Source organism: Scylla paramamosain, chromosome 14 (assembly GCF_035594125.1).
Source record: "Scylla paramamosain isolate STU-SP2022 chromosome 14, ASM3559412v1, whole genome shotgun sequence".
Classification (NCBI taxonomy): Eukaryota; Metazoa; Arthropoda; class Malacostraca; order Decapoda; family Portunidae; genus Scylla; species Scylla paramamosain.
This window is the reverse complement of record NC_087164.1, coordinates 1,285,008-1,295,000: the sequence shown is the minus strand read 5'-3', so window position 1 is coordinate 1,295,000 and position 9,993 is coordinate 1,285,008. Positions and strand designations below refer to the sequence as shown.

The 9,993-nt window shown below is 33.6% G+C and overlaps 1 protein-coding gene across 2 annotated transcripts in view; it reads left to right on the top strand.

Moving 5' to 3' along the window:
- LOC135106738 (WD and tetratricopeptide repeats protein 1-like) overlaps positions 1 to 2,775 on the top strand; it is a 237,012-nt gene extending 234,237 nt beyond the window's left edge. For both annotated transcript variants that reach the window (XM_064016000.1, XM_064015999.1), the window contains one exon: positions 1,911 to 2,775. In XM_064016000.1, coding sequence (XP_063872070.1) covers positions 1,911 to 1,967 — 57 coding nt within the window. In that variant the 3' untranslated portion in view covers positions 1,968 to 2,775. The remainder of the gene's footprint in view (positions 1 to 1,910) is intronic.
- The last annotated feature ends 7,218 nt before the right edge of the window (positions 2,776 to 9,993 follow it).

Sequence of the window (9,993 nt, the reverse complement as noted above, 5' to 3'; positions counted from 1 at the left end):
ACCTTGTTCAGTTTTACATGTTAACCAAATGATACTTGGTTATATGTGTAGTATATTCTTGATATTAGATTGAACTTGTTGCAGCAAAGAGAAAACATAGTGACAGACTACCAGCTTCACCAAAGATGATGCTGTTTCTTTTATTTGGTTTGATCCGACATCACAATGATCATTTGCTACTAGTTAACTTCAAGCTCAATGAATCAACATGATATAGTTGTGCCATCACTCCCTTTAAGTATAATCTATATTCACCCCAAACTTTATCTTGACTTTGTGCATTTGCAAAAATAGTCCAGTGATCATTTGTCTGTCTCCACAAGACCACACTGAAATTTTGAAAGAAAAATCGTGAAGTTCAAGTTCTCAAAATGCCTTCACCTAAGTTATTATTCTCCTCCCACTGAAATTTATGTATCTTTTTATATCTTGCTTTGCATTTACATCCCCATCAACTCATTTATTTTTTTAATATTTATCGCACTGATGAGCCTTCACAATCTTTACTTCAAACTTTTATTAAGCATCCACACAACTACTAGAACAGTCTCTCTCTCTCTCTCTCTCTCTCTCTCTCTCTCTCTCTCTCTCTCTCTCTCTCTCTCTCTCTCTCTCTCTCTCTCTCTCTCTCTCTCTCTCTCTCTCTCTCTCTCTCTCTCTGTGATGGGGAGTGAAAAGACTGCAAAACTGATCCTGGGATCAAGAGTCATCACACCATTTGATCTGGCTAGGGGTTCATTCCCAGCCACAGCCTTTCATGGCTAAAGATTTATCTTGCCTTCTAGCTCAATTTATCACTGTTTCCATTGTGCTCCAAGTTGGACACTGCATTGGCAACAATAATAGAGATTTCCATTAAAATTTTATGGTGTAATGGTATAACATGTCCCTGTATATCAAGGCAGGGATTGGCCCATGTTCTCTCTGATGAAGTCTGTCTAATATGTTCATGGAAACTGAAGCTTCAGAAATTTATCGAAATGGAAGCAGGAAGCTGTATAGGGAACAGAAATGTAAAAACCCAAAAATTTATCTTGGTACCCAATAGTCATTGGGTACCCCAACATCTAAGGCCCTATACTTTGATCTGGCCAGGTATTTAATTTCTACCTGTGATCCCTCAGGGTTAAGGATTTAGTTCAACTTCAGATCAATTTCTCAATGTTCCCATTATGTTCCAAGAGGGGATGCTCTCTCTCTCTCTTTCTCTCTCTCTCTCTCTCTCTCTCTCTCTCTCTCTCTCTCTCTCTCTCTCTCTCTCTCTCTCTCTCTCTCTCTCTCTCTCTCTCTCCCCCCAAGATCTTTATCCATATTCTTCTGCACCCTTATATATATATATATATATATATATATATATATATATATATATATATATATATATATATATATATATATATATATATATATATATATATATATATATATATATATATACAGTGAGTGTCACTCACATACTTTTTAAACATGAGAATCACACATCTTTTTAATATTTTTTTTTTATAGCAAAAGTGTCCTCATACCTATCCACACATCCCTGACTCTATATAATTATATAATAATTATTCATATTCCCATGGATCAACTCTCCTGTGGTCAAACAACTATGTAATTCTTTAATTTAAGACACTCTTCCATACAGGCTGTTACCACTCCTGCTCTTCACGCTCTATTACTTCTTTATTGAATGTCATTATTTCAATGAAACATTTAATTTTTTTCTTCCTCACTCTTCACTAAATGTGTGTGCATAAAAAAATAAATAATTAGATACTCAGAGTGAGGGTTTTACATTCTGGATCTAGCTTTGATAGGACTGCAGTTTATGTACTGTTATGCAAGAAAGACACTGCATGTATATGATTGAAGCATCATAACAATTTGTTAATTCAAGTTTTTTTCTTTTTTTTCAGCCACTCTCTCCCAGCTACATTGAGTGGCTTAACCATGATAACCTGCCCTTGAACTGATAATACCAGATGTGCTTCACACACTGAAGAAGATAATGCACCCAGCCCAGGGTGCCACTCATGACCAGTGTCCAGTACAAGGTGGCCAGCCTTGTGCTTAAAGTCCTGTTATGAAAATTCCAGTGCAGATCAACAGAAGATGCCTTCTCTTGGCTAAAAATTATATATATATATATATATATATATATATATATATATATATATATATATATATATATATATATATATATATATATATATATATATATATATATATAAACTGTTATCAAAACAGGATACTTAAATTTTACTGAAGAACATTGTATGAAGTATTTTCATTGAAGTTTGATTTATCAGTCATGAAACAAAACACTGAGATCAGGTCTCAGCTTTACATTATAAATAAATATCCTACCAAAAAACTGGACTGTTTATAATTTAAAATTTATTAGATGTAGAACTCATATAAAGGGTATCATTACATACATTTGTTTTGATCTAATCAATCAGTTTGGAATATAAATGACAAATGTTAATTATTATTTTCAACAATTGCTTATAAAAAAAGTTGTTTAATATTGCATTTTATCATATGATTGACTACAAAAAACAGATGCCTTAGGTTGATTTGAGGATCACTTTACAAGATCATGTAAACTAACTGCTGTATTAAAGGACATGATTGAAAAAAAAACACACAGTAATTATTAAGAAAATAAAGCATATCATTGTGTTTGCTTCAGCTTGAAATTATTTTAGATTGCTTTGATGATGACACATGTATTAAAAAAACATTTTTTATATAGGATTAAAGCATTCAGATTGTAAATTTATTTGGTAAATCCCCAGTTTCCTACATGACCTCAGTAAAAGGGTGACTTTAATAATGCTAAGGGCTTTGTTCATCAAAATCACATAATATTGTTGAATTATTAGTCAGTTTTAAGTATTATCACATTAACCTTACATAATCAGCACTTAGATTGACTTTCAAAAGGTTAAGGACTTGAATACTGTTGAGAGAGAGAGAGAGAGAGAGAGAGAGAGAGAGAGAGAGAGAGAGAGAGAGAGAGAGAGAGAGAGAGAGAGAGAGAATGCCATACTTTATTATACTTGAGATTTCATTCAGAACCTGCCTAAACTAAATTAACTTAACACATTTGAGTGTAGAAGATGCATAGCGTGTAAACAGTCTAGACTGGGACATGGGCTATGGGTGAGCTTTCAGGGTGGGCTTTGTGTGTGTCTCTTGTGATGCCTGATGCCTATTCCTCACTAGACAGTCAAGGAAGCATCCACTTTCCAGCCGTACACCTCACCCTCATGGCCCTTAGTCTTTTCACTATCCCACCATCCATCTCTCTTGGCTACTCCACATTGGCCTCCTGTTTTAATGGCAGGAATGTCCTCAAAGGTTTGTAGCATCTACCAGAAACCCAGATCACATCATCATCATCATCATCATCTACTCAGATGATCATATTTTTTATCATTGCCTTTGACTAGTAACACATTTTGGTTAACTCTTCCTCTTATAAAACTGTCCAATATGTATCAGGATAATTTTATTTTTCTGACCATCTATTCTGTTCCTGCTAGCTGTAAGAGAAACCTCCTAATTAATCTTCATGATTCAGACCAGACACATTTGAATTAAGTTACATGTTCAAGCACAGTTTGTTGGAATTAATATATAAAGTCACGATAAGTTTTATTAGCTTAGGCATTGTGCTTCTTTTTCACCACATGCCTTCTTGAAACTTCCTCTTTCCTTCACACAATACTTTCTCTTAAATCACGTGTGTCATATTTTGAATATAAATATATTAGTTTTAATTATTCTTTTCTTTTATTTATTTATTCATTTATGTTTTATATTATTTATTTTATTTTATTTATTATTTTTTATTTATTTATTTATTTTATTTTATTTTATTTATTTATTTATTTTTATTTTTATTTATTTATTTTATTTATTTTTTTTTTTTTTATTTATTTATTTTTTTTTTTTTGTGTGTGTGTGTGTGTGTGTGTGTGTGAGTGAAATTAAGCTTTATTCTCTTTCTCTTTCTTGATATGTTTTTGCACACACAAGATCTGTTATATTTACTGTCACCAACAGTTGTCATTTAAGTCTGCTCACATACTTCTGGCATACAAATGAGAATACATCAACAGAATCAATTACTTTGCTCTTTTAACTCTCAAAAATCATGCCCTAAAATTTAATTAGGTTTTTTATGAAGCATTAGTTACTGCAAAATTCTTGTCATTATGGTAAAGTGTCATCTGCAAATACTTTAATTGCAGATTATTTATGTACATTATTGTATCAGCTCTTACTCTCAATTATTTTGCAATTCCATCAATAATTATACAGAATAATTATATAATGTAAGTTGTAACATATGTGTCTAACACTTCCATGTTCTTCATTTTCATTCCTTTTATTTCATTACATAAATATCCATTACAGTGTCTTGGAAATACTTACAACTTTCTTTTATCTTTCTACCCACTTCATCTAGTTCCAGTACATTACAATGTACACATTTTCCACATTCATGAATCCAGAACACTATATTTTACATTTCTTCAGTTCTCATCCTTTGAGAAGATATCATTGATCTAATTTTTCCCTGTTCTCTGCTCATCTTGTTCTTTACCACTTATGTCCCTTATACATTTCTGTATTTTCAGTAATAGTACTGTGATTTTACTTTAAGAAAATAATAAAATAATTCCTCTTTACTTACCACCTTAATTTTTGTCTTCTTTTCCTTTGCTGCTCTGGACTATGGTTTTCTAGCTGACTTTCCTTTCTTCTTTAGTCAAGTTACATTTGTCAAGCTTCTCATCAGTTGCAATATCCCTGTACTGTGGCATCTCACTTGTTCTTCCAGCTGTGTACTTAGTCTTCACACACATTAAATTTCCTATTTTTCTTAACCCCTTCTCTGCTGACTCTTATGACCCTGTCATGATTGTAAGGGTGGTCTTCTATTGTAGTTCTTATATGGTTATCAATATATAGTACTGTTTGATATAATGGTTATAAAATTACGACATGTTAGAAGTTCTTAATTTAGTGTTTTGCTATTTGACTATAATGAACAGTTGATCCCATGCACATGTGAGAGTTGTGGGTACTGGACCTGGTTGAATGGAATTCTGGGTATAAAATACAATTATGCTCTTAACACTATGACAAGAATATGGGTTCATGAGTGAGAGATAAGCATACAACTCACCAAAATGACGATGTACTCTGTGTAGTGGGCTACTGTCTATTGATGTGTGTGTGTGTGTGTGTGTGTGTGTGTGTGTGTGTGTGTGTGTGTGTGTGTGTGTGTGTGTGTGTGTGTGTGTTAGCCTTTAAAGTCTTTCACATTTTTTTTTCTTTGAAGTATAGCCACATAGCAAGGGTTAGAAAAAAAAGAGAAGTAAACTAAATAAGAGATGTAGGAAATTATGGACAGAAATAATCAGGGAAGTAAGGAGACTAGAATATGAAAGAATATGGGATCAATACAAGACTAAGCAGAGGGAAGTTAAGCACCTCATTAGGAAAGTGAGAGCAGAAATAGATAGAGATGTAGTTGAGGAACTCAGGATGAAGGGAGAGGAGGGGGAAGGGACCAGTACTTGCTCACAACTAATGCAACACAAAAATTTAAATATTTTATTCTGTATACATTTCAGTTCCCAAGTCACCCCCTTGTCTTTCAGAGTTTACACTTGTAATATTCCTATCCTTACAAAATACAACAGTATATGATCTTCTTTAAATTTTCATAATTTAAAACTGTCCCATTTGTGTTTACCATATCTGTAGAGAAAGATACATTGCCAAACATGATGCTTTTGATTTCAAATTTTTCCAACTATAAATAATTTTATCTATTTAGTTATTATTATAATTTTTAATTAATTTCATACCAATATATGTACTGTTCAGTACAGTGGTATTCATTTCATCAAAATACACAATGTTCTGTGTAATGTATTTAACTTTGTTGACAGAAGTTGCCTTTGTTCATGTTCATTATTTTTTAAAGAAGCTGTTAATAATTTTATCTCATTTTGTTACTATGAAAATTAGTAAACTTTGAATATGTTCATAGTAACATATGTAGTAAAATATGTACAACAAAGTACATCTTATTTATTATTATTATTATTATTATTATTATTATTATTATTATTATTATTATTAGCCAAATTACTGTTTCTGTCTTCATACACCATGTTTTATATATATATATATATATATATATATATATATATATATATATATATATATATATATATATATATATATATATATATATATATATATATATATATATATATATATATATATATATAGATAGATAGATAGATAGATAGATAGATAGATAGACAAACAGACAGATATATAGATAGATAGATAGATAGATAGATAGATGGATGGACAGACAAGTAGACAGATAGATAGATAGATAGACAGAGAGATAGATATACACACTATGGTGCCTCCCATATTTATCTGTGCCCCCCCCAGAGAATCTCTTGTTTTTTAACCCCTTGTTCTGCCACTGCATGCCAGACATAAAAATCTTGTTCAACAAAGAGTAAATGATTACCAGCCACTGGGGATACAGAATCATGAACCAGGGGTGACTGCATCTGGCCCACAAGCTTTGTCCACCTTCATTCTCTTCACCTGAATTTTTCCTTTAGCGGACGAGATGGGATCATGTAACATTGGTATTGTAACATTGGTACTGAAGTGTAGGGGTGGTGCAGCAGAGCTGGGATTCAGCATGCAAAGTGGCACTTAAGGGAGGTCTCCAGTTTAATGGGTTTTTGCCATTCTATTTATTTGTTTTACACAAATTTTTTGCACAATAGTAGGGCATACCATTTATAACACTTCTGTACCTTTATTTTTAAAATTTTTGAAAGTTTTAAAAAAATTAAGACCCCTTTTCAAAACCCTAAAAGTCAAGAAAATTCATATTTTTCATATATTGTGGTATACATATAGGTCTTCAGATGAGTGTATTTTAAATTATGATTCTTATAATTGAATTTGAGGAAAAAATTTTTTTTTTTCACAACTTTAAACTTTCAGTAAATTCATGAGAATTTTCCATATACATGATAGTTGATTCAAAATTATAAATGTATATATTTGTAGAATTTAATCTATTCTAACAATCCTGAAGGTTTGATGGGAATCTATGAAGAAATGGCTGAGTTTTAAGCATTTATATTAGCAAAAATGTTGTTTTGAGATACAGGCTCCTAAACATTCGTGTTACACATCATTCTTTTATTTATCACTACACTTTATTATTACATTGTCTGTGTTGCTACATCATTCCTTCATGATCATATCTTAGAAAGACACTTGGAAAAATTTTATTTTTTGCTTGAGTGGCTCCTGGTCCTCCACCCCACCCCCTTCTGTGGGTGGTATTACCTCATCATGACTGAGAGGTTTCAGAGCTGCCACTCTTCTCATTATTGCCAGATGTTTCTCAAAAGGCTCCACTTTTATATTTAACTTTGTGTGCCTGGACATCCTCAGAAACGTGGGAAATGGGATGAGATAGTCAAGTGGTGCCTCTAAGGAAGTGACGCATGTCCTCTTTCAACTAAGGCTGGCAAGCCACTGAGACTGAGCATCAGTGTTGCCACTGAGGAAAGTGAAAATATCCAAGGTTGCCTTGCATAAAATTTCAAAATTATCTTATAAAAATCCAAGATTCCAAAATCTACCTCTAATAATACCCTAATATGAAACAAGTGAAAATCAGTTGTATGATGTCTCACCTCAATGTAGAGAGACTTGCAAAGGAGTGTCCTCAGAGTCACTGGCATCCTCCCACGAGGCTGAAAGTACAGTTGCCTGTTCTGTCTTTCTCCATTTATCCCCATAGTGCTTTTGACAGATACTATTAACCTCTGAGACCAATTTCTTAAATGGCTCCCATTTATAGCAAAGCACTTCCCGTCTTCCTATGGATTGTTTTGGTAGGAGCCAGTTTGCTACCGTGCTAGCTCTAAGTCTGTTTGCTTACTTAGTTTTAATGATGTTTAGTTGAGAGAACACCGTCTCAACTGATATTGAAGAATGAGGCAGTGCCATTAAATCACACACAAACCTTAAGAGTTTGTCAAATTTGGCATGATTTTTGCCTTCCTTAATGTTACCCAGTTTATGCCAAAAAGATAGGACTGTCTTGAATTGTCTAGGGTTTGTGCTAAAATACAGCAGATCTCGCCATTGTTCTTGCAGTTCATCAAGTTCTTCTTCAATAAGATTAGGAAAATGAACAGCCAACTTGCTACTGGATTTCATATGCCTTTCAGGAAACAAAGCTTCTTTTGGGTACATTACATTAAACAAAGCCAAGATATTTTCATTCTCCATAGAGAACCTTTTTCTTCTTTGTGCACAGAGTTCAATCATGAACTTCAGGCAACCTTAGCAAAGCCTTTTCTCTCTTTCCTTGGGCGGTTCTTTCAAAAGTAGCATTTCACACCTTCCACCAAGACTGATATTTTCCATGCTAAAATGGAAAGACTTATTTTCGGGATTAATTTGAGAAACCTTCAATGAGTTCAGAGTTTCATCTTTAATAAAGGCTCCAAGGACATCGCAGTACTCATTGGTAACTGAAAGATACAGCATGCTGAGCCTGAATTGTTCTGAATGAAATTCAAGGTTCATTCTGTCTATTTTTCCAATAATCCAGTTTAAGAAAAGCAACCATATCTTTGTACCAGAATTTGTCATGGTGTTATAAATCTGAGCAGCTCCGTCAATCTTATCAGCCCTGCTTTCTGCTTCAGTGCATCCCACTGTTTTGGTATACGAGCTATGAGCTCACCTCTTGACAGCCAGCAAGTCTGGGATAGTTTTAGCATTTTATGTTTAGGATTGTGAAGAATATCTTGAAAAACTTTAAATTATTGCTAGCGCTCAGTACTTGAGAAGTAACAGCAGACATAACTCTTAAAAATTATTCCAGAAATAAGAGCAGGTGGCCACAGGCATAAGTGGCACACAGTGAAAGATAATGCAAATACATCCAAAGACATAAACTGACAGCACATCCTTTTCCAGGTGAACTTGAAATCCATTAAGCACACCCATCATTGTTGAGCAATTATCAGAGGCAAAACCAGTTATATTGTTTAAGGGTATTTCCTTGGCCCTGAGCATTTCCTTGGACAATTTATACAGTCCTTCAGCACTTCCATCCTCAACATTGACAATGCCCAAATATGCATCAGTAATTTAACACTTGACACCCATGAAATAATTATTTGGCCCTTAATTACATGCCACATGCTGATTACATTGAGAGCAAGGCACAAATTGAAGTAACTAGATGCGACAAGGCACAACCAGTACTGTCAGGTACCATCACTGTTAATAATATACTACCTTAAGATTTCAGGATAAAATTTCTTGGGACGTATTTCCTTTCATATGGTATTGGTTAAATAGTCATAGTGACATTACACACATGTAAATACATGTAGTGAAAATACAGGTTGGCAACTTAGCAATTGTAAGCAGGCTGTCGAAACACTTATACATGAAAAGAACATGTTAGTGTACTACATGTTTTTACTACACAAGGTTCAATTTGTTTTATTCCACAACAGCATCAATGTCAAAATCAGATGTATATGTAGAAGTCTCTTTCAGTTTACCCTTAAAACTCTCAAAATTTACTGGATTCTGACAGAAAACTCCAAGACTCCAAGGTCAAGGTAAAAAATCAAATATCTTGTATAAAAATTATAGAAGTACATGAGACTTACCATGGGTCAGTTGAAATGTGCTTCGGATTTTGCGAAGCAAGCCACCGCTGCTGGAGAGAGCTTTCACATGAGATACACAAAGATCAAGGTACTGACAAACTTTAAAGAGCTGAGAGCCACCCACATGCCACAAGTTCCCGAAAAATGCCCGTCGGAAAGAGAAACACAAAGTCAAAAGCCCATCTTTCCGAAGGGTGGGAGTGTTGGGCATGTGAAAGCTCTC